Source organism: Antechinus flavipes, chromosome 1 (assembly GCF_016432865.1).
Source record: "Antechinus flavipes isolate AdamAnt ecotype Samford, QLD, Australia chromosome 1, AdamAnt_v2, whole genome shotgun sequence".
Classification (NCBI taxonomy): domain Eukaryota; kingdom Metazoa; phylum Chordata; class Mammalia; order Dasyuromorphia; family Dasyuridae; genus Antechinus; species Antechinus flavipes.
Window position 1 is genome coordinate 178786194 of NC_067398.1, and position 26688 is coordinate 178812881.

A 26688-nucleotide genomic window follows, 5' to 3' on the forward strand; every position below is an offset into this window, starting at 1 on the left:
ACGATGATTAATTCTGATGGACATGGCTCTCTTCCACAATGAAATGATTCAGGCCAATTCCAGTGATCTTATGATGAAGAGAGCCATCTGCACCCAGAGAAAGGACTGTGGGAATTGAGTATGGATCACAACATGGCATTTTTTCACTCTTTTTGTTATTTTTTGCTTAGGTTTTATTTTCTTTCTCATTTTTTTTTCCTGTTTGATTTGATTTTTCTTGTGCAGCAAGATAACTGTATAAACATGTATGCATATATTGGATTTAACATATTTCTACCATGTTTAACATATATTGGATTACTTGCCATCTAGGATAGGGGATGGGGGAGGGGATGGAAAATTGAAACAAGGTTTTACAAGGGTTAATATTGAAAAATTATCCATAAAAAGCTTTAATAAAAAAAAAAAGAAAATATTGTTCTGGATTATACATTGAATCCAGAGGTTAGGTATTTTCAGTCAAAATCAATGGTAACATTCCTATGTCTTTCTCTCTCTCTCTTTCTTTGCCCCAGACTGGAGAAGACTTCCAAGAGAGATGATGCCACGAAAAAAGCTGACAAAAGGTAGGCTATGATAAAAAGTAGTCTTTTAGGTATGAAAAAATCATTAATTTACTACTTGATATGGACTTTATTTAAATTTTACATTTTTGCTAAAGCTCCAATGTTGTATTTTTTTTTTAGATGGTGAGGACATAATGTGATTTCCTTTCATTGAATTTCTTCAACCTATAATCTTAAAAGAATTGATTGAGGCATTGAAAGATTAAATGACCTGTACAAGTTCTCATAGCTACTTTGTGTGAGAAATGGGACTTGAATACAAGTCTTCTTGATTCATAGATCAGCTTCTCTATCCATTATCCCACACTTATCTCTCTTGGATAGGTGGTAATTTATGAAACTTAGTGGCCTAAGGATTAAGTTTCTGCTTTTATTAGGATTTCTTGATGTGCTAGCCTTGGCTTTTCAATTTTTGTTTATGAATTGGAAGTATTTCATTAAGATATTTCTTTAATTTTAGGAAACAGCTTGAACTTAAATATTATGCATAATAATATCTGACATTTATGTAGTGCTTTAAGATTTATAATGATCTCATTTGTTCCTTGAAGAAATTTGATAAAGTGGTTAATACAGGTTTATTAGCCCTATCATATAGCTAAGGAAACAAGGTTTAGAGGTGAAGAGACTTGCTCAGAACTGCTCAGCCAATAAGGACTGGAGGAGGTACGCATACAGAAGCTTTTCTGATTCCAGGTCCAGTGTTCTTGATGTTCCATTACATTGCCACATTTTAAACTGGCAGGATAGTTTGCGGGTCTTGTATTTACAGTGAATCTCTTTTTAGTGGGCAGCGAGGTAGTGCAGTGAATAGAGCACTGGGCATGGAGTTAGGAAGATCTGGCTTCAGATGTGTCCTCAAGACACTTACTGGCTGTGTGATCCTGGGCAAGTCATTTAAACCCTGTTTGCCTCAGTTCTCTCATCTCATTTCTTCAAGGATCAAATGAGATCATTACATCATCATCATGTAAAGAATGAGCTGGAGAAGGAAATGGCAAGTCACTTAATTATCTTTATCAAGAAAACCCTAAATGGAGTCATGAAGAGTCAGGTATGAACTGAAAAACAAGTCTTTTTTTTTTTTTTTTTTTTTTTAATGGACTTCAGAGTTTGAAAAAGACTTTACTGAAATCAAAAGAGCCTACAACATTATTGTATATATCATCAAGATCTCAGTATCTCTCACATAATAAAACAGCGTTGGAATACCTTTATCTGGTCTTCTCAAGGCCTTTTCTGTGCTTTACTTATAATTTGAAAGTATGAATTATTGTTGTCCTGAAATATATCTGGCTACTGGACCTAGATTGCTCTGAAGGGAACGTGAGACAGGTGATCTTGCAGAGCCCTCCCTCACTTAAATCCAATTTACTTATATGTCATGGCATCACCTCTCTAATGTCATGATGCTCTTTGAGAACGAGAATAATAGCAATATCAAGACATTCCCTTAGCTTGGATAATTTATAAGGAAAAATAATTAGCAAATGATTTATTTAGGATATGGTTTCCTGTTTTAGTTTTAAGTGGAACATTCAGTCATTGTCCTTTTCAATAAAATAATAAACAGTAATGGGATTTATACTCACCATTTTTTCTACCCTGCATAAGGTATTGCTGGATACATTTTATGCTCATGATATCAATTGCTTTATCATTAAACAACCTTTGGAGGAAAAAGAACAATGCATATTTCTATTATCTGTGGAAAATTTCTTGAAGAAAAAAATTGTCTTAAAAAAAGTATAGTACTATTTTGTTTCATGGAATTAACCTATCAGACTATTTAAATGGTGTAGATTTGTTTATTTTTTAATTTTAAATCTGAAAATTTCAAAGAATCACTGATTCTCAGAATTGGAAGTCATTTAATTCAACTCATAACTAAGTATAAATTCCCTTTTAAAAAAATTTTATTGGTATGTTTTTGTGTTTACATAGAAATTATTTTCTGTTATTATCCTCTTCCAGCCCTACCACTCTCACAAGGGACTCTCACAAAGAAAGACACCTAAGTTTAGGAAATATTTTATATAGTTTCTTAATTCTCTAATTATCTGATTGTGTGTGTGTGTGTGTGTGTTTAATATATTATCTGACGCATAGTAAGCATTTTATAAATGGTATTGACTGACTTTTTCCCAAGAACAACATCTCATTACAATTAGTCAAACTGTAGCTTCTTTTTTATATTTTTTTTATTTCTGTTACTGTTATTGTGTATGTTTATGCATTATTTTATGTGAGTATTCCCATATTTTTTCTGAATTGCTTTTAGTTGTTGCTCCTTACTTAATAATGTTGTTTTATTCTTGTACTACAATTTGTTCTTTTTCCTAATTGAGGGGCACAAACTACAGAGAATAAGAGCTGAATTAAATGAAAAGACAATTATAGGAAACACAACACAAAAGAGGTTAATGGAAACAATTTTTTTTTCCTTTTTAAAAAATTTTATCTTTTTTTTTAGCTTTTTAAAAAAGTTTTTGAACTGCAAATCTCTCCTTCTATCCTATGCTTTCTGTACCCACTGAAAAAACAGGCAATATGATGGATCACTTATACATTTGAAATCATGTTTTTATATTAGCCATATCACAAAAAAAAAACATGAAAAATAAAGTAAAAATAATTCTTCAGTTTATACTTAAAAATTCATCATTTCTTAATAAAGATAGAATGAGATTATTGGATAACAAAACCTAACAATTTATTGTTCGTGAGGAATACACATAAGATATAAAATGAAATTGTGGGGTTAGAATTTGGAATCATGCTCCCTGTAACTAGAATTGTTTAGACCTTTTGTCACAGAGGTCCCATGTCTAGACATCTAATCCAAATGAGGTCAAAAATGGAAAGAATGGACAAATATAAACCAGAATACTCATAGCAACAAAAGATGTCTAAGAAAGAAGATGTTTATTGGCTGGAAAACAGCTAAATAAACCAATATGAAGTAATACAATATTACTTTGCTAACAACAATAACAAAAAAGATATGAAGAATTCAGAGAAGTAGGGGAAGCAGAACCAGAAAACAAAATGACTTTGCCAATGTTAGTGGAAAAATATCAAAAATCTGCCTGCCGTGTGCCAAGCACTGTGCGAGGTATAGGAAAAGAGGGAGTTACAAGGACAAAAATGTCCTTAACAAAAGACAAAAACATGTTTGCCTTCAAAGAGTATATATTCTTTTGGGGAAGACACCATGAATGTAAATAAGTATGTAGAAAGTAAATATAATTTGGAGGGGGTGCACAGGTAGCTGATAGAGGTTTTTTATTTTCTCACCATTCTGCAGCTGTGCTTCTGTCATTTTTCAATAATATCTGACTCTTCATGACATTGTTTGGGGTTTTTCTTGACAAAGACATTTGAGTTCTATATTTTTCTTAAGCAAATTTTACAGATGAGGGACTAACAAACAGGGACACACAAATAAGAAGTCTGAAGCCAATTTTAAATTTGAGAAGGTGAGTCTATGACTCCAGACCTGGCAATCTGTTCTTTGTGCCTTCATCATTCTGACCTTCTCAGTATCCTTCCTAAAGTGTAGTATGTAGAACAGAAAACAGTATTTTAGCTATGGTTTAACCAGAACAGGACTATAAATTCCCTTTTCTTGACACCATGCTCTGTCAGTACAATTTAATTGTAAATCAGCTTAGCCTGAAATCCCAGCGACTGGGAGGGCAGAGACTTTGGAATCACTTGATCTGTGGAGTTCTAAGCCTTAGTAGGGATAAGCTAAGAGTGTGCATACTCAATTCCAAAAGACTTGTGATGGAGCTAGCCATCTGCATCCAGTGAGAGGACTTTGGCGACTGAATGTAGATCACAGCATAGTATTTTCACCTTTTTGTTGTTGTTTGGTTGCTTGTTTTTTTCTTTCTCATTTTTCCCCTTTTGATCTGATTTTTTTTTTTTTTGGTGCAGTATGATAAATGTACAAATATGGTTAGAAGAATTGCACATGTTTAACCTATATTGGATTAGTTACTGTATGGGAGTGGGAGAAATAATTAGAACACAAAATTTTGCAGGGATGCAGGTTGAAAATTATCTTTGCATATATTTAAAAAAATAAAAAGATATTACTCTTAAAAAAAAAAAAGCATCCATTCTAAGTTAAGCACCAGTATGGGAAGTACAAGGGATCAAGATGCTACTAGGTTGCCAAAAAAAGGACCAAGTGAGAAATGGAACAGGTCAAAACTTTCATGTTGATCAGCATTGGGATTAGAAGTGAGTACCCATACTTCTGGATGAACTAGGGAGACTTGGTCTTTTTTTTTTAAACTTGAAATCAGTTTTTTAATTTATCAATTATGACTTTGAGTTCTGTTGGGATCCTGAGATGTTGTTCATACTAGACTGATGATTTGAACTCAATTGAGGGATGTTCTTTCATTATCTTATCACTTATGTTCTAATTCCCCATAAACCACTTCTAAGCTTGACTTTCTAGTTCTGAATGCCATTCTACTTGGTAGAGAAAATTGAAGTAAAATAAAAATCGAGTTCTTCTGCCTTCTCTCCATTAGGTATTGTCAGAGTTCCCTTTGCTTCATGTGTGGCCCTTTTGGATCTTTTTGCTTCCAACAGAGTTTTAACACAAGATGAAAAAAGGCCTTTTGTTGTTCTTGGTAGCCATTTTAAAACCTCAGCTCTTTCTGTCAAAGTCCTCCCTGCCCCACCCCTCTTTTTACTGTTTTACACTTGTTACTTTTAAATCTAATTTTCATTCCTTGAAATTAATAGGATGTATCCTCCTTCCAAATTTAAAATCCACTATTTCACCTAGTCCCATATGTGTTACTAAAAAATTTGAAATATTTAATGCTACATAACTACTAAAGAAAAATGGAACCTGTTCTCAGTCATTAGGACTATTTCTAAGCGACTTTGTACATTCTTTCTTTTTTTCTTTAGAGGTTGCAACAGGACTTTAATTTTCTATAAAACCTTTCCTGTTCACCTTTAATATCCTGCTTCCCTATGGTGTTTCTGAAAGGAACAGATAAAGCTGAACCAATCTCCATGACTACTGCCTTTTATGCTCAATTTTCCTCATTCACCTTTATCCTTGAACTGAAGAAGTGACAGGCATAAAACCTAGATAGAGAGAAGAGTGTATTCTGAGCATTCATAACAGCTGTTTCTTCATGCCTTCTTACAGAGATGGTTTTTTTTGTGCCTTTTTAAAAAATGAGTTATTCTCCCTACCAAGGCTGTTTACTTTGGTAATAAAAAAATAAGTTGAGAAATTAGATACGTTTTAAGCTGAAATGATTTATTTATTTTTTTGCTTTTCAGGCTTTCTGACCAGTTAGCTTTAAATATATAAACCTACCTATTCCTCTACTATGAGGGGAATGACAAAAAACAGAATATGAGTGAGTTCTTTTTAAACAGGGAGGAATGTGAAAGTAAAGAGAGCGAGAAAGAAACAGGAGAAAAATGATCTAAGGTCATTATAAAAAACATTCAAAGAAGTAGGAAGACCAGAGGCAACAGTTTCTTGATTTATTGTAGAAAAGACTCCCTTCATGTTTGAACTCAGATTATCAGGAAAAGAATATGAGCTTAGCAGACAGATATGAAAATTTATGTAATAAAAGATAGATGAAGAAATGAATGTATATAGGAATAATAATATATTTTCTACTTGTGTTATTTTATTTGATTCTCACAATAACTCTGTGAGATAGGCAGGGCAAATGTATTCTATATTCTAAAGTAGTAATGTTAAACTCAGAAGAAGAGGGGCAACTCAACTATACATAAAGATCCATTGAGACCGAATATTGACTTAGAAATTTGCATTAATGTTATCTATGTTTTCAGCATTTTAAAATTATGTTAAATGTTTATCAGTTGCATTTTAATCTGGTTCAGGTCACATTTGAAGTGTTGTGGGCCACATTTGGGTGTGTTGTGAGAACATGCATATGTTTAACACCTCAATTCTAAAGTGCTTAATGATGCGTGAAGAAATTGAAGCTTAAGAAATCCCTGTATCCTGCAGCTCACTAGATAGCAGCTAGAGACCCAGGTCATCCAGATTCTTGACCTAGTTAGTGTTCCTTCTCTTGCACCACAATTATCACCATGTCTCCTCTTCTTTGTTTCCTGCCACAAATAATTTTATTTGGGTAGAAAAACCTTTTAAATTCAAAAGCTTAAGAATAGTAGAATTTTAGTCCTATTAGAGAATTTATATGATATTTGTTGTTGACTGATAGGCAAGAGAGCTTTTCAGTGTTTGGCTTTCGTCTTACATCCACTTCTGTCTTTAATTTTAAATCATTCAAAATGTTTAATACATTTAATATGTTGCCTAGATCTAGACCCACGAAGCTTTCATTGTTAATCTTTAAATTTGTAATTTTTCATCTCTTAAGCATGTTCTTTGTAATTTGAAATAGTTTACATGGTGAATCGAAATGAGGAACTGAGAATGACATTGAAATTGCAAGCCTGGGTGACTGGGAGGATATAGTGTTCTCAGAAGGGTTAAGAGAGAGAGGAACAGGGAGGGAACAAAGATTTATTAAGCACCTGCTATGTGCTTGACACTGTGCTAAACACTTTATAGATATTATCTCATTTGATCCTCACTATACCCCTGAGAGATGGTACTATTATTATTATCCAACTACTATTATAGTTTAGAGAACAAAAATGCTTTTGGGGGAAGAGAGAATTTATTTCTATTTTGGACATGTTGAGTTTGAGATGCCTATGGAGCATCCAGTGTACAGTGTCCAAAAGGCATTTGGTGATGTGGGACTGAAACTCAGTGGATATGAAGGTTGGATATATAGATGAGTAAATACATGAATGAAAATGCATGTATTAAATACTTTGTACAAAGTACTGTGTAGTGGGGATAAAAATTTAAAAGTAAGACAGTCAATTTTCTCAAAGAGTTCACATTCTAATAGAAGCAAACAGTACAGATGGAAGGTTACAGCTACGAGTAAGATAAAAAGATCCCATGGTATATACTAATAATGATAATAGTTAATATTTATATAGTGTCTATGGCATGCCAGGCACTATGCTAAGCATTTTATAATTATTATGTCATTTCAGTCTCAAAACAACCCTGAGGGGAAGGTACTATTATTATCCACATTTTACTGGTGGGAAAACTGAGGCAAACAGAGAAGAAATAAGTTCCACTAGTAAGTATCTAAGGCTGACTTTGAACTAAGGTTTTCTTGATTTTAGGCCCAGTGCCCTTGTCTACTCTACCATGTAAGTGTTCTTTACAGCCAGCAACAAATCAGATGATAATACAGATGAAATACAGGTATTTCCTCTGATAAAATCATAATTGTTTCTGAGGTTGAACCCTTTTTCAGGATCAAAAACTTTGTTGGTAAGAACTTTCCTTTTTGGGTCTTCAGTAGCTGTGACTGTAATACTTATAGGACCAGTTGCCAGGATGCATCTCCACAAAAGTTGCTTCCCAGGATGGTGGCTCTGGAGGCTAAGTAGGAAGCATTATTATCCCCACGGCTCTAGGGTTCCAAGTTTTGGGTTATCTCCATTAGGATCTGATAATTATCTGAACCAGAGGCAAAGGTTAAACTCATGAGAGTGCATAAGATCACCAAGTGCAATAGAATGGAGGGAAAAGAAAAAATGGTTTGGGTCAAAGTCTTGGGAGACACTCAGGGCATGATCTCAATGAAGATAAAGGAGGAAGAGGTGGGAGCTAAACAAACCAAGAGAGAGAACTGTCCAAAAGAGAGAGAGAGAGAGAGAAAGAGAAAGAGATCTGAGAGTGATCAACAGTATTAACAGGACTGCAATTGTTAACTTCATTTCATTTAATTTCATACAGTGAAGTTTCCTTTTCCAAGTAGCATAGATATTCTGTTATGTATTTAACATTTGTTTTGTGGGAATGATGATGTTTTGAATTAAAGAACTCTAATAACAGTGATTTTGATTGCAGATTCTGATATGTGAATCGATACACTTTGTTAGTTGATACTTTAGGCTTTTTTTTTTTATTATTGTTTTTCACACTGGTGTAGAGGAAATTCTAGTGAGTAGACTATTTTTTCACATGCAAATCAACAAATGTTTGGCAACAAAGAGGTTTACAGAGCTGGAGGGTTAGGTTGTGTTGTCCATTGTCTCACAGCCATTATGTATCATGGGCATAACTTGGGCTCAGGTTTTCCTGATTTTGAGGATAATTCTTTATACATTAGATCATGCTTTCTCTCTCTCTCTCTCTCTCTCTCTCTCTCTCTCTCTCTCTCTCTCTCCTTAAACTTTTAGACATAAAAATTTCACTAAAACACAATAAAAATAGCCCTTATCGTACTAATTGGTTTTTATTTTTTGTTGTTGTTTTTAGTCCCTAACATCTTGTCTGTGCTTATAGAAAAGGACTACATACATTCTTTCCAGTTCAGAGCATTGGGACACTGGCATTTTGGCATGTTAGACATCATGGGTTTTCTCCTTTATTCTTACTAGTTTTTTAAGCTGGAATGGTAGAAGCCATCCTAATTATGATGGAATGGAGAGAAGAACTGGGCTGACTGTGTCTCTGTTGTCATGGCACTAGGAGGGTATGGACCAGCAAATGGCTAAATGTCTCCAATGACCCAGCAGATTTATAGATGCAAAATAAACTGACAGTTTAGAAGTGCTTTAAGATCATTTTGGGAATTGGGAAGTTGAAACATTAATGAGTTTCAAGATGCTTTGAGAGCAGATCTTCCATTTATGGATTCTAACTTGTAGAAGTGATTTATTTTTTAAAAGTGAGATAAACAAATCTCTTGTTGCTTAGATCTTCCTTGTTAGAAGATTCATAACTGTCAAAAGCTGCTATTTTCCATGATAACCTTAAAATTTCCGGATGTCCTTGATCTGTTTTATATTTTGTTAAATTATTTACCTTTCCTGAGCTGAGATTCCCTCATTCTGAAATGGGGATAATAATACTTCTAGTAGTTATTTCCCAGAGGTTTTTGTGAGGATTAAATGACATAGATAATATATGTATAGTGCTTTAGAAACCTTAAAGTATTTGATAAATACCTGTTTTTCATCTCCCGATTACTTATTTCATTTTATTTTATTTTGCAGAGGCAATTGGGGTTAAGTGATTTGTCCAGGGTCACATAGCTAGAAAGTGTTAATTGTCTGAGATCAGATTTGAATTCAGATTCTCCTGACTTGTGGGGCTAGTGCTCTATTTACTGCATCACTTAGCTACCCCTCCTGATTACTTAAGAATGAGATTTATTCAAACTCTGCCTTACCTTCAGGACTTTCTCTAGGGTTATAAAGTTAGATAACATAAAAAGGTGGGGGTCAAGGGAAGGAAAGAGTAGCAAACATTGGAATTGTTAGTCTCCTGTGGACTAAGTCCCTAACAGATATTTGTAGCCCTCTCTACTGCTGAATCATACAAATATGTATATGAGTAATTTTCTTTTAGTCAAACTCTGTAAAGATATTTGCTTAAACTTACAATCCATACTTTTATGAAGACAGTTTAAAATCAAAAACTTGAAACAGATTTTAATAATTTGATACCCCATGAATAGCAAAAGATCTATTTTAAGCAGTAATTATGCAAAATCTCAACAAGAAGGTGTTAAGAAAATATGGTGGCTCTACTTTTGTCACTGACATTCTGAGGACATATTAGATATAACTAGCTTGAAGTTATGAAGTTAATTTCCCTTTTTGAAATCTTTGGTACGTGGTTTAGAGGGATTTGTGTCTTATGATATGAGATGCTATTGATAAAATCTCTTTAGAGAAAACCCTGACAGTACATAATGCTTTACTGCCTTGGCTTTATTGTGCTCTAACAGCATTGAGTTTGGGCTGCAGAATTTATTAGAGATTCTTCCACCCTTGATTATGTTTACTGCTCTACAAAGCAGATTAAACAGTGACCTTGTGCTTCTACTTCTTAGAGGATTCTTAAAGCATTAGAAAGTTAGGGGCACTAAGCAAGCAGCCATTAAGACCAACAAAGTTACTTTTATTTGAGTAAAATCTGTAATGGGCTGAGGCTTGAGTTGATGCACTGAGGTCCCAAGCACATCAGGCTAAATAGTAATTGGACCATACTCTATTAATATATAAGCTTGGAGAAAGAATGGCCCCCGCCCACTCTTTGTGCAAGTACTGATGTGTTGTATAGGAAATGACGATTCTGGTGGGTGATGGCAGGGGAGTGAAAAAGGAAGGGGAGGAGAGCTCAGACCTCTCTCTCTGCTTTCTGTTTGTTTCTCTTATTCTTTTTTGCTTTTTGCTGAGGCAGTTGGGGTTAAGTGACTTGCCCATGGTCATACAACCAGGAATTGTTAAGTGTCTGAGGCTGGATTTGAACTCAGGTCCTCTTGACTTCAAGGCTGGTGCTCTATCCACTGAGCCATTTCCTTCCCTTCTCTTCTTCTTTTTGCTTTTGCTTATTAGGATTCTGTTTGTTTCTCTTCTTTTTTTTGCTTTTTGCTGCTTTCGACAACTTTTGTGTTTGTTTTGAGAGTTGCCCATATTGCTATCGCAATCTTTTTTCACCTCTTCACTTCAATAAAGACTGAAGATTTTTCCCTTAACCTGAGTTCCTGACTCCTGCTGATTTTAAATACGCGGTCATTACAAAAATCTCCATCAAAAATTTATGACCATGGGCTTATTTGCTGAATGAATCCTAATTTGCAAATGATAGAAAATTGCATTCCTATCAGTTATGGTTGACCAAACACATTTCACTGCAGCCCTTTTCTCTCTGTAGCTTTTATATTTTGCATTAATATAACGCCTGAGTATTGTTCCTGGCATATAGTAAATGCTTAATCAATAATTGTTTGCCAAACACCTATCAACTAGGCATTGTGCTAGGTGATAGAACTACCAGTACAAGGAATGAAACAATCCTTACTCACAATATGTTTACATTCTAGCGAAAGCTTCTTAATTGAAGTCTTTAAAAAATCATTTTTGTTGATTTTATATATATATATATATATATATAGAAAAATTTCAACCAGTATTTTCTTCCACCTCCCAGAGAATCATTCTATATAACCAATATTGTTAAAGAAAAAGGAGAAGGAAGAAATAGGTCAAACTGATCAGTAAAACAAAAATTATGAAAAAAATCTTTCTTGATTTATTTATTTTTTTTTTACCCTTTTTATCCCATTATTAAATTGAGATTTGAGGGGAAAAGAGAATCATTAGACATTTTCAGAGCACAAGGCGAATGTACCATTTTGCAGCTAATAATGGTGAGTCTATAGAGAAGTCATTGTGTCAGTTTAAAATAACATTGAGTTCATTATTAATCGTGGGGTAGTTTATTGAGTAAAGCCTACACCACCAATTTAGTATAGAAGATGTTAAATGGGCTGAAAAAAAAGGAACTCACTTTTATTTTGCAATGTGTTAAATCTAAATTCATATATTTAGAGGTAAGGCATTAATTATGGTGTTTTTAATTACAAGTGTTCAATTGAATTACTCTATCTTTCAGTAATGATATTCAAATATTGAATTCCTATCCCTTTCTCCATTGATTAGACTCACATTCATGAAAAAAAAATCATACATTTTTATTTCTTAAGCAAAATGAAGTGGTATCTCTTAAATTCTAGGCATATGAGATAGTAATTGACTAGGAGGATTCATGTTTGGAGATTTGATCAGAATTTCTAGTGTTAGCTCAGTATCCATATTAACAACCTCTTCCCACCAATCCCTTCCTCCCTCCCAAAAAAAGCATTTTAAAATATGCTAAACTGATTTTACTATTTTATGAAATGTGATAGTTTTACTTAATATACTAGGTTTTATTTACTATTGTGGGCTGTGGTCTTTTGTTTGTATTATGAGTCATTTAGTAAATATACTTTGATTGTTTTGATCGTAACAGCTACTTAATAAATGTCTTATAAATTTAAATAGGGCCTATATACAACCAGTGAAACAGCTTATTAGATTAATAGTCTGAACTTGTGGTTAAGGTTCTATCTGGACTACGTGTATTCTCTTTGGTAAAGTAGGTCTCTTCATCATCAATTTCTTTACTTTTAAAATAGGAATATAACAATACTTTCTCTGATTACCTCACATGTTAAGGAATGGAATGAATATACTTAAAAGTGCTCAGTAAACTGTGAAATGCTTTAGAGGAGTGAAGTGTAAAGTGTCATCATTATTTATTCCATGAAATACAGAGCAGTATAATTCATGACATGTTGAGCTTTCTTTACTGTTCTAGAAAAATTGTATTAACTAGTTGTTTTACCACAACAGGCCCCAAACGCCAAAGGACAAAAGGTACAGCCAAAGTTGCTGCTACGCTCATGAGTACTGTGGATGTATTGAAAAAAATTGAGGTAAGCTTCAACTACTTGTTATGCAGTCTCAGTATATGTTTTACTTCAGCAGATTGGATACTGCGTTCCTGAAACAGCTTATTCACTCCTCCTGTTGTTCCACACTATCCTTTGATACCACTGATTTGGCAGAAGAAAAAACAGTTTATTTGGCAAAAGAAAACACAGTTTGCTGAAATAACAGGAAATCTCTAGATAAGCCAATGCATTAGCTGGAAAGTAGCATAATTTGTCACATCAGCAGAGTCAGAGATCTTACATATTGTCAAGTTTCTTCCCCAGTTTTCTCAATCTTCACAATCTTCCTTTCTCATTTGAAAACGTCACCTTTCATACTTTCTTCTCTATCCCTTTGCCTTCTTCCTCTCTAGGTTCAATGACTGCCCACCCAGGAATGCCAAAAATAAATAAGTGAATGAATGAACAAATTAACAAACAAACAAATGAATGAATGAAGTAGGGTAAAGGAAAGAGAACTAATAAGTATGTGGAGTTTATACATTTAAATATCTTATTTTCTTTATTATATTCTTTTTCTTTGTAATATTTAATTTCTACATGTTCTCCCTCTTCCTTTTGTTTCTCATGTCCATATAGCATTTTCTTTCTACATATCTTTGTTTATGTACTCAGTGTACCATTATGAACTTCCTTGGAGTTGTGGTGATTGATGATTAGTGATCAAATATGCCAAACTTAAATTTGGTGAGATGATGGATGAGATTGCAGACATAGCTTAAAGGTATCAAGCTGTAGCCAACTTATATTGACTGAAACTGTTTAGATTCTAGCCACCTTTGAACTCAGCAGTAGGAAGAGTATTAAGGAGATGTATATTATAAGGAAAATTGATTTGGAACTCTGAATGTGTTTTATCTTCAGGACAGGGTAAAAAGGCTTGTTGCAGCTTGAATATGAGGTCATAGTTGATCTATGAAATCTAAAAATTCCATCAAAATTATCAGTTTAATACAATGAAATTAGAATTCAAATGATTATATCATTATTTCAGAGAGAGAAGTATTTCAGGTCTTTAACTTGAAATGTATGTATATTCAGAGGGAAATAAATGCCACATTCCAGTCTCAAACAAAGCAACAACTGTGTAAATTTTAACTAGTTCTAGGATCTGTGTATTACTGAAACGTAACATATTTGATTCAAGAGCATAAAGAGTTTTCAGTCTTAACTTTCTAGGTTTTAGAACTTTCTAGGTACAAAGTCACCAACTCATAATTTAAAAATTTAAAAAAAAAAAAAATCTGCATTTCACTTCTTCCCTCCTCCTGCTCTGTCACTGCTGTATTTGTAATCCTATGCGACAATTAGTGCTTAGAATTCCAACTTGATAGAAATATTGTCACTTGGGTTTGATCAATATAACCCCAAACTTAACCAGAAAAGTCTAACTGGGGGGAAAGGAGTTGCCTTTTTTTTTTTTTAATTATTTTCCTTTTGTTCTGATTTTTCTTTCACAATAGACTAATGCAGAAATAGGTTTAAATGATTGCATATGGATAATTTCTATCAGATTGCTTCCTGTCTTGGGGAGGGAGACAAATGTGTAACTCAAAATGGTATAAAAAATGAATTATTTAGTATTTTCCCTGATTACATGCAAAAACAATTTTAAAAATTTTGAGTTCCAAATTCTCTCTCTTCCTCCCCACCACTCTTTTTGAGAAAGGAAGCAATTTGATATAGGTTATACATGTGTAGACATGCAAAACATATTTCCATGTTAGTCATACTGTAAAAAGAAAACATGGACCAAAAAAAGACCAAGAAAAACCAAGTTAAAAAAAGGTATGCTTCAATAAGACGACATCAATTTTTTCTCTGGGATGGATAGCATTTCTGGACTGTTCTCTAATCTGGAAGTGGCTGGAGATGAAATAGAGCTAGTCAGAGGCAGGTGTATCAGCAATCAAATAGTGGTTTAATTAGTTAATTTTAGAGGGATGAGGGATGCTGTTTACAAACTTTTGAAGTTTTCTCAAAAAAAAAAACTCATCATGATGCAGGAAAAGCAAAGTTGTATACATAAATTAAAAGTGGGATGGGATGGAGATGTGAGCAAGAGAAAGTGGATTACAATATAATCATTTCTAGAGTTTTGTAGGCCAGCCTACAAGTGCAAGACAATATAGGTGTTCTTGAGGGAGCAATTCTTAAGTTGATTGTTTCAAGTTTTAGGAGTCATAACCACCATTCTGGGTACAGAACCAAAGTTCTATGATGGAAACAGGAGTAAAGTTTTTGATACTTTTCAGGACAGGCATAGAACAAGCACAAAAATGTGAGCATTGTCAGAATGATTGTCTCTTCAAACTGCATTGTAAACTCCCAAGCCAGAATCTGCTGGGAAAATGGGAGCTCTGAAAAAAATCTAAATTATTAGTATATTCATTATATTTATATCAATTAATATGAGAATCATAAATCCCTTTTAAGCATTTTTCATCACAAGTCCTTCAGAGTCATCTTAGATCATTGTATTACTAAGGATAGCCAAGCCATTCATAATTGATCATCTTAAAATGTTGCTATTACTGTGTACAATGTTATTCTGCTTCTATTCATTTCACTTTGCATCAGTTCACATAGGTCTTTGCATGTTTTTCTGAGGCCATCTTGCTCAGCATTTCTTATTGCCTAATAGTGTATACAATTTATTCAGCCATTCCCCAATTGATGGGCATCTACTCAATTTCCAATTCTTTGCCACCAAAAAAGAGATGCTATAAACATTTTTGTACATATAAGTCCTTTTCCTTTTTGTTTTTTTATTTCATTTGGGATGAAGACCCAGTAGAGATAGGCGATGTTGCCTGTTAAAGGAAAATCTAAAATATTTTGTGACTAGACTTGAAGTCATAAAAAACTAAAAATTCAAATCTTGTCTAAACCTGTAAAACCTGTGGGACTCTGGACAAATCTGTCAGGGTCAATTTCCTGTTCTATAATATGGAATAATAATAGCACCAGACAGAGTTGTTGTGAAAATTAAGTGAGTTAACACATATAAAGCACTTTGTAATCCTCAAAGTGCTTTAAGTGCTTCTTATTATTATCATTGTTGTTTTTAACATCTTTTGTTCCGTGGTCTCATTAATAATTATCTTCCCTCAATTATTTATCCCTCAAAAATAATAAATATCTTCCTCAAAATATGTAGTTTAAAATCCATCCATGCCTGTCCCTTTTGTTCAACTCTTGTCCATGACCTGCAAAAAAAAAAAAAAAAAATCCTCTGGGGTGGTTCACTCACTTTATTGGAGGGCTTTCTCCAGTGATCTTATCATTATGTGAATATCAGTACGTTGTACCATTTGCCTATCAATTATGTATATTCTTAGTAGCCTACCTTTTTCACCCCACAGTTCAAGATATTTTTAATAGGACTTCTGCAGACTTCTTTATTTGCAATGTGTTGAAACATCCTAATGCACTTATCGAATGGAAAACTACATAAACATTTCATTTATCTTTGAAAGTACGTAGGTGAAATTGATGAGTACTGTTTTACAGAATATAAAACTAGAAGCAGAGAGAATGAGAAATGTAAAGAGTCTATAGGAAATCACTGTCACATTCTGTTGAAGGTCCCTAAAAAAACCTTTTTGTCAGTTAGCTCATTATCATTGAATCTTTCCTGGTGGGGTGAATATTTAAATATACACACACACACACACATATATACATATATATATATATATATATATATATATATATATATATATATATATATATATATATATATCACACACACACACACACATATATACATATATATATATATATATCTTAAATGTGCTCTGGATTCAAAACCATCCAAATATATTCCCTATATATATATATATATATATATACATTATATATATATATAATGGGCTGAGGCTTGAGTTGATGCACTGAGGTCCCAAGCACATGAGGCTAAATAGTAATTGGACCATACCATTCTTTCTCCAAGCTTATATATTAATAGAGTATGACCCAATTACTATTTAGCCTCATGTGCATACACATATTCTGTTTTCTAAAAGCTCTGATAAAACCAGAGACACAAAATATCTGTAATGTAATTACATTACATTATAGAAATGTAATTGAATAGAAATAATAATCTATAGTATGAAACATCTTTTTATAAAATTTGAATTAGAATTTTGTTTATTATGAAGATTCTTTTTTTAGTGGAATTCTTAGTAAAATTCTAAAATTCTAATAATAATGATACTAATAATTATAAAACACATTTCATTATATTACTTAATTTGATGTTTTAAAAATTTGCAGAAATTAAAATATAGTATGCATTGATTTCAGGTTTGGTGTCAGTGATGAACAGTAGTATTTATAATAGCTTGTGCTTTTATGCCTCTGCACACGTTGTCTTATTTGTTCCTCACAAATCATCATGAATAACCATTGGGATAGAGATAATAGAACTATTTAAAAATCTCAGAACTGTGATTCGAACAAGTCTTTCAACTCCAAACCTAGTGTTCTTTTCACTACTCCATTACTGGTGATTTGGTTTGAACAGATGATCAATACTGACCATAGGAATAAAGACAAAACTTCTTTGTTCCCCAGATATTAAATTGGAGATATGTCTTTATGTAACCAAATTAAATTTCTGCAAATACAAGCTGGCATAATGTTTTAAGTGAGATATAAAAATATGGCTAGGGTGAAAGTTTGGGTATTGACTTCTACTACTTTTTCCATTTTAGACAAATGTCACAGAAAGTAACTGATATTGACTTGCGTTTTAGCTCTTCTTTTCCTTATTAACTCTCTAGATGCATTAAAAAAGATTGAAAGCTAAGAAACAGTAACCAGGTAGGTAGGGAGAAAAATGATAGCCTCATGCTGGATCTTCGAATGAATAACTCTAACTGAAAATGATTACTGATTCACTAAAACTTGCATGATGTTTAAGGTCAAGTCTTTGATCCATAATTTAAACATACCAATTTTTTGAAGAAAAATGGGGGGCAAAATGTTGCTATCATTGTGTTGTCTTGTAAATAAGATTGCAGTGATTATGGCCAAAGTGTTGCTAAAAATTGATTTTATGAATCTAACTTATACCAGGACTTGGAAAAGAAAGGTGATGAAGAAAAATCAGATGAGGAAACTGAGGAAAAAGAAGGAGGTAAAGGGAAAAGGAAAGATGATGATGATGAAGAAGATGAAGCAGCTGATGAACAAGAAGAGTACGATGAAGAAGAGCAGGAAGAGGTACCATTTAAAAATTATAACATGATATATGATAGCATACCCCTTTATGAACAATACCATAGTTGGAGATAGTAGTAATATTGAATGGGTATATAGGATTTTTAAAAACAGTTAGTCAACAGGAACTTGGTTTTTACCAGTGACAAAAAGGACATTGAAATTAATTCGACCATCACAACAATGAAATTATAGCCTTTAATGAATTTAGGTTCAGGAAGAAGTGCTTGATTGTTTAGCAGTTTCATAATAGTAACTTGACAGTTCTCACTCTTCTTGTTTCAGGAAGCAATTTGTTTTTTTTCTGATACAGTCATGTGAGTTTCTTAAATCAGGAATTTAGCAGTAGGTTAAGTTTAAGAGGAGATAGCCCATAGATTTGATTAGTTGACACAGATCTGATAAATTCAGACTTTACTTAGGAGGCCTCTTGTGCCTAGTAATGTGAAAATCTTCGAATTAATCCGTTAGGAGGACAGATTGATATATAATGTCCCTGCCTCTGTCCTCATTTTGAGTGAGTGCTTTAGAATTTCTAGAAGATATACTGTGATCCATTCCTTTCATCACAGGATCAAATTCTCCACTGAAGCAAAGTACCGTAGACATGGAACTTTAGTTAACAGGAATTCCTATAATCAGTTAGAGATACTTTATATTTTCAATAAAACAAAGACTTTCATGTATTTGAATGATAATAAAATGAAATCTATTTTTTTATAAGTGGTATACTACAGTTTTATCCATTACCTTAGCTTATCCCCTCCCTCACACAGCTATGCTGGTAAATTTTAACAACCAGCACTCCAGGCAGAGATTGGTAGGGAATTGTATGCAACACACTTTTAATTTTAATCTGCATTATTAACATTTTCTTTACCACTTTCTTAACTAGACGGTCAACAAAATAATATCTAAAGTGTAAATACTTATACTAAAAATTTAACAGTTAGTTCTTTTAAGTTCATATAAACAGACTCCAGCAAACCTTATATATGTCTATTCTTTAGCATTCTGATTTTGGTTGTGCATAGGTTTATGCTTAGCCTTTAATAATTTAGCTAGATTGAGTGACAATTTGGATTGAACACAGGTTTTGACCAGCCATTAGAATTATAGATTCTCTGGATGTTTTTTTTAATTTTCCAACTTCCAATTTTATAAATTTCAGATGTGACAAATTCATGTTTATAATCTCTATAGCTACCCTCATCTTCAGGATGACTATAAACACTATCCAGATTCATGGAATGAGGGATGATACTTTGATTTTTTTCCTTACTTGCCTTTTGGATTAGGGACAACCAAGTTGCTAAGCTCAGGTTGGGGTTACCCCCAGGATTTGGAGTGGGGTCAGTCACCTTAATGTTTCATGTTTTCTTGCTGATGATGAATACTGTCTTTCTTCAATACATCTTTTAACTTGGTAAGTTGGTAGGTTTCTAAAAAGGTAGCTTTTATTAGATGCACATTCTTTAAGTCCTGCCTAAAACTAGTGAGATTTCCTTAAGAAATTTTGTTGCTTTCTGGATGTGGCTAGTTTGGGGAATTCTGCATTTTCAGAGTTGTTCTTTTATTGAGTCATGGCTCAGCTAATGCTAAAAGGCAAATTAATAGCTCTCCTGCTGAACACAGGAACAGCAGGATTCCAGGTTTCTCCACTCATGGGGTGAACTATTCAGTATCAGTCCTTAATGGAGTATTGAACTATATCAGTTAGTGGGCATACATAGTTGCATTTCACTCCCCCTCCCCCCCCTCATATTTACCAGTATAATAGGGGACCTTAGGTACATGTTAGGTGAGAAGGGAAGAAGAAATGCTTACAAGGACCTGATGAATTTGAAGCAGTTGAAGTTTCCCTTAACATTCTCTATTTTGTGACATCTCCTTGATGTATGAGAACAAAAGAGGTGTTTTATTTTGAAGGATAAATGAGACTAATTAATCAAGTGGATAATTTGTAGAAATATTGGCATTCCTCAGAAAAAACCCATATCCTTAGGGAGAAAGCAGAGTGGGAAGGTTTTTTTTTTTCCTTTTGACTGAAACCAGCAAAGAATAAAGGCTTAAACAAAAGCCAGGGCTTTCATTTCTTCTCAAAATTAGATAACTTGATGGTAGGGAGCCTTGAAAGGTAGAGAAAATAAAAGGGAAGGAGAAGAAAAAAGATATGCAAAAGAACTGTTCATATTTTCTTGATATTTTTAAATATGTAACTTAGATTGGTAGAAAATCCACAGAGAATTCTAAATTCCCAGTTTCATCATTAGTTTCAGATTAATTTTCCCACTATTATATGATGATAATATCTCCTCCTTCTTCTTTCCCACACAAACTGTCAGGAATCCTAACTTGTGAGCAAAACATATACTGTTCATTCCTCTAGTTTTGTCACTCCTGCATATAACTGAGGGACCCAGAAGTATTTTTCTCAACCCAGATAATCTTTGTTTCCCTTTCTAATTTTGGAAGTTCCAGACTATTTTCTCAGAAGCCAGAAGAAGACCAAAATGACTAGGAAATCTAATAGAAGTCATATTTCCAGATATCTTCTTGGGTGAACTGAATCAATCACTCGGAGTTATACTGTTATCTCAAGGGAGTTTATGTTAAGAACTAGTCTATGTGTTTTCAGTTGTTCATTTTCTATTATATTTCTATTATACTCTATTATATATGTATTAGACATTTTTGCCAACATATTTAATGAATCAATTCTCAAAGGCTGCTGACCTTGGGGATATCTTCTGAGCATTTTGTCTGAATGATATTCTCATTCCTGAAAATCTACAAATAACCAAGCCTAACTGAACCCAAAAGAAATTGAGCAGTGGGCTTCATTGTGCTGTATTTGAGTCCTACTCTTCTTTTGATTAGGTAATCTAGTGAGCTGTTCTTGGTGTCTACTATCTGTGTGCTAAAACATAAAACAATCTCTTAGATTAGATTAAAGTGGAGAGTTGTGGTTTTCAGATATATATTTCCAGTGTCTAAGGAGGGTTGTTTAATTGTTTGAATAGAAGAGTACTTCATGTAGAATACTAGGCTGGATGAATCAGAAACTGGAATTAAAGTTTTCCAGAGAAATATCAACAATCTCAGAGGATACCACTCTGATGACAGAAGTGAAGGGGAATCAAGAAGTTTCTTGTTGAGAGAAAAGAGGATAAAAGCTGGTTTAACATTAAAAAAAAAAAAAACAAGATCTTAGCAACTAGTATCATCACTTTCTGGCAAAAAGAAGGAGAAGAAATGGAAGCAGTGTCAGATTTTATATACTTGCACTTAAGGATCACTTTGGATGGGCAACTGTAGTCATAAAGTTAAAAAAAACAAACACTTGCTCTTTGGAAGAAAGCTATAGCAAATCTGGACAGCATATTAACAAGCAGAGACATCACCTTGCCAACAAAGGTTTATATAGTCAAAGCTATGATTTTTTTCTGTAGCAGTATTTGACTGTGAGAATTGGACTATCATTTGAGTGCCACTGAATCAATGCTTTCAAATTGTGGTGTTGGAGAAAACTTTTGAGAATCTTGTATGCAAGGAAATCAAATCAATCAATACTGAAGCTTAAATATTTTGGCTTTGTAATGAGAAAAAAGGAGTCATTAGAAAAGACCTTGATGTTGGAAAATATTGAAGGCAAAAGGAAAAGGTGACAACAGAGGATGAGATAGATAGATAGACAGATAGATAGAATGACTCATAAACAAATTTGGACAGACATTGAGAAATAGTAGGAGATAGAAAAGTGTGCTATGCTACGGTCCATGACACAAAGAATCAGATACAACAAGATGCAATACTTGATTTTAGATTTGAGCCTTAAAATAGCCTCTAACAATATTTGTATTGACAAAATCATTGTATCTTAGGACTGAAAAAGACTTTCAAAGATATTTAGGCAAAAACCAGATTCCCCCACTTCCACCCCCAGACATCTACACACACATTTCCTTTTATAAATGAGACTCATTGAAGCTGACTCTTATCTAGGCAACAATGGGAATTGATGGTCTTTATTTGGAAGAAATGGAAAAAAAATGTGAGTGCAGTCAGTGTAGCCTTTTTTTTTTTTTTTAAAGCAAACAAAAAAATTGTGAGGTCTTTACCCATTCCCCTTTTCCTTTGGTTTTGGGGCTGATACTGTTTCTGATTTGGTAATTTGGTATTTTTTTCCCTTTACCTAAGTAGAGGAACAGATTAAAAGAGTAACTTAATATAAATTAACATTCTAATTGTTTTAATATTGCTGCTTTTCCATTATTTAGGAAAATGATTACATCAATTCTTACTTTGAAGATGGAGATGATTTTGGTGCAGAAAGTGATGACAACATGGACGAAGCAACATACTAGTGATAATCACTTATTTTTGTTTCTTATATGGCCTCTGAATACTTAAGCAAACTTATTACCTCTTTTATTTCTGATGAGAAATGAGTAAGTATGGTATTCTTGTTCACTATCCTGTGAACATTTGTTACTTAAAAATTCCAAAGTCACTTTGAGTTTACATATTTGTTACAGTTTACGTGTTAGTTTGCAGGGCTTTCCTGTAAATTGCCTTTGTCTCAGCAATTGCAAAATTCATCTGATTATGGTTATTTTAATTTGAATGTGCCTAAAGCCTACAAATTAATACTTGAACCAAGCTACTTTTGTTTTTAACTGCTGTTTTCTTGAAGAATTTATTGGTCTTCAAAATGGATTTCTTTATCCTGGAAACTAATTTTACATTGCACATGGAGCACTTTAAAAACAAAGAAACTTGAAAGTTGTTGGTATTTTTGACATCTTCCAAATTAGTTTTAAAGCTACATTGAATTTTGTACAAAGAAGCAAGTGAAAGTTTGAATTTTTTAAGATTCCATCTTCAATCATTAGAAGGTCACTCTCAGATGAAATGAAAGAACCCTGAATGACACAAAGATAGTAGGGAACTGCTTTCTACATGATATTACAGGAGATGTCTGAGGCTAATAGTCATTTTATAATTCTCATCCATGAATAGTTGTATTTGGGGGGGAAAAATCAGGTTATTTTAAGAAATAATATTTAGTATTATAGTATGTAAGAATGTGAGAGGATAACTCCATAAGCCTAATTCATATATAATAATGCATTTTAGTGTGGACAGGTAAAGCCCCTTGCAGGTGTTGGTTCTCTAAGAGTGAGTACTGTATAGTGCATAGAAGCTATAGAATTAAAATTCTATTTGTTTACATAATGATATTGAATAAAGCTCAGGATATCTTGAAAATAAAACTTAACCTTTTTTTGAGTAGAACAGAAAAAGCTACCCATTCTGCTTTTTTTTTTAAAAACGTTTTTTGGAAATTTTTTTTTTTTTTTGAAACTTCCAGAATCTCAAGACGTTATTGTCCTCTAAAGACAGTAATGTTTAGTAATGTTTTCTCATCTTCAGAATAATCTGTGAAAAGTGTTACTGGACTGATAAAAGAAGGTATTTTAGAGTCTATCTCTCTGACTAGATTCAGTAATACCTCAAGTCTAATTTTTAAAAGCCTTATAAAAATCTTTTCCACTCATAAATTCTCATAAACATTAAAGTCTCAGTTCAGCAACAACTTTTGACAGTTGAGGTCTTCATTCCTAAAGACCATGGTATTTCTCTTTAAAAATAAAAACCAAAAAAAACCCCTGAATCTATTCTTCTTTACCCCATCCTTATCCATCACTCTCCATTTCTATCATTATTACCCAACAACATTTACTATTCTAGGACTGAAGACCCAGGTTCCATTTCTACTTGAATTATTTGATCCACTTAGAGATACTGGTTAGTTCAATTAAACTATTTTCTGTCTTAGTATGTATATTAGTAAAATAGGAAAAAGCTCCTAGGGATCAATCAACAAACATTTATTAAGTGCCTGCTTTGTACCAGGTGCTGATCATACTAAGGCAGAAATGAACTGGTCCCTGCTCTCCAAAAGCTCACATTCAATAGGAAAATTTCTACCCAAATCATAGGATCTAGTCTAGAGCTGAAAAGGAATTTGGAGGGCACTATCTAATTTAGTCTCTTCATTTTGCAGATGAGGACCCTAAGTACTAGGGAATTGAATGTCTTTGCCCAATTTCCCCAGGGACTGTAAACAAAGAAGATGGGGTTTGAATTAAAATCCTTTTACCCTAGAATTCCCATTCCATTGCACCAAGTATCTTTTAGAGACCTTTTTAAGAAAAATTGCAATTTTATAACCTCTACCAATAAAAATAGAATACTGTAGGAAATAAAATCACTTAATTTTCTGTCATCTTTTAAAGGTCAAATGATGTCTTTGAAAAAAGTTATATTTTTCTCCTCATAAATATGTTTTCATTCTAATGTATTTTTCACTCAATGTGTTTTCTTTCTAAGATCTTCCCTTCTTTCTGACTGAGGAAATTTAGAGACAAGTCTACCTGCATTTTTCTGAGGATTTAGAAATTCCTTCCTCAGGAAATGCTAGTTACCTGAGTAGTGTCTTTGATGTGGAAATAATGGCCATTGTTAATAAGATATGGTGATTATCAGCTAATCACTTCAAGTTTAAAGGATTTTAAGGAAATGGAAAATAAAAGTAATTATTTCAAATTCAAGTCCCCCTTTTTCCCATGTAAATGGAAAGTCTTTCTGCAAGCTGCAGTTGACTGCTTTTGAAATTGGGTTATTTCTGTAAAGTCATTAAACCTTGTTTTTAAGACCTGAGTTAAAATTGTGTGATGATTGAAGAAACCGGGGATGTTTAACCTAGAGAAAACTTAAGCATAGTAGCTGTCTTCAAGACTTGGAAGGGATGTCACTTTAAGAGGCATTAGACTTATTCTTCTTGAGGAGTGGTTAAGTAATTTGAATTTGAGCTATCCAAAAATCAAATAGGCTGTCTCCAAAGAATAGACTGACCCAACTACACGTCCTCTAGAAGAGACTGGGTTTTCACTTGCTGGTCTGTTGGGGATATTTGTTTAAATCTGAGTTGGACTAGATTATTTCTAAATTTCCTTCCATTTCTGAGATTATGATTTAGGTATAATTTGTGATTTCATTAGTATAAGGAACTGTTGGGTGAAAAAATTTCTCAACTCTAACCCAAAAGGTTGGGGGTTGCAGAAGGGTGTCATGAGGTGACTCAAAAGAATTTTCAGGTTTGAACCCATATCCATGTCAAGAGATAAACTTTATTGTTCCGCCAATTGAAACTGAGCCAAATTCCAAATTAATTTAGCTAGAACCTGTAGCAAGGAGACACATTCATCTAATTCTTCTTGTTATTGATATGCTAATTTTATGGTGAGGTAGAACTGAGGAGTGGTCTCAGGAATTTGGTTATCACTGACCAACAGACCTTGGACTATCCCTAAAGCCTGAAGACTTTAGAATCATTGACAGAACAATAGTGCTCTAAAGTTAGAGGGCCTCAGGATCACTATTATATCTTCCCTAAAATCTAAGGGAAGAAATGTTATTATATTCCTAGGCCAGACGACTTTTACAAGTCATTGACAGACCAATAGCATTCATTTAGAGTCACTGATAGATTGTTAGAATAGAAGTACCCTAAGGTCAGGGGACCTTAAAATTATTGCTGTCTACCTTAGAAACTATAGTCCATCACTAGTCTTACTTGCCTAGAACCCTGACAGGTTTAAATGTGTTCAGGCTTACATTGACATTACATGTCTTACTTTATACACTGAGTAGTGAGTAGATTGTTCTTATTATTCAATTGTTTTTCAGTTGTATACAACCTTCATGACATTATTTGGGGTTTTCATGGCAAAAACTGTGGAATGGTTTACTATGTTCTTCTCTAGCTCATTTGAGATGAGACCAACAGAATTAAGTGACTTGCTCAGATTCACACAGCTGGGAAATGTCTGAGATTTGATTTTCTCGATCAGGAAAGATGAGTCTTCAAGACTCCATGTCTGACACTCTATCCACTGAGGTACCTGGCTTCCCTGTAGTAAATAGAATCTTGTTGCTGAATGGATAAGATATGTAGAACACCATGTACTTTTTGTTGTTGTTGCTGTCACTCTTAAGATTCTATGTAATAAAAACTTGTTTGATACCTAAAAAACTGTTATGTATGCAGTTTAAACAAATTAATTGCTGTACTGAAGCCTTACAGGTACATACTGGCCTGGCACAAGTAAGCCTTGTCCTGGATATCATTTTCCTAGCACACTTTCTTCTTGTTTTAACCCTATAGGGATTATGTTAACTTTATAGTTAAGGATTAATTTAGTAATGACCTCAATATATTACTCTTCTGCCTTTCCCTGTTTAAAAAAAATCTGGACCAGTAAATTCATTTGTATAAGGAACTCTCCTTATAAGGAAACCTTCCATAATACTTGGATCAGTAGCCATTTTGCAATTGATAGTATGTAATGAGAGATGGGAAGTGAAACATGGTCTTCCTGATCTTGAGGTTGAGTCTACTCAGTACTCTG

At 33.4% G+C, this 26688-nt stretch overlaps 1 protein-coding gene across 2 annotated transcripts in view; it reads left to right on the top strand.

Annotated features, from left to right (window-relative positions):
* The window catches only part of POLR3G (RNA polymerase III subunit G), a 78280-nt gene extending 51968 nt beyond the window's left edge, over positions 1 to 26312 (top strand). For both annotated transcript variants that reach the window (XM_051993518.1, XM_051993509.1), the window contains exons 5-8: positions 516 to 566; positions 12882 to 12964; positions 18068 to 18214; positions 22492 to 26312. In XM_051993518.1, coding sequence (XP_051849478.1) covers positions 516 to 566; positions 12882 to 12964; positions 18068 to 18214; positions 22492 to 22578 — 368 coding nt within the window. In that variant the 3' untranslated portion in view covers positions 22579 to 26312. The remainder of the gene's footprint in view (positions 1 to 515; positions 567 to 12881; positions 12965 to 18067; positions 18215 to 22491) is intronic.
* The last annotated feature ends 376 nt before the right edge of the window (positions 26313 to 26688 follow it).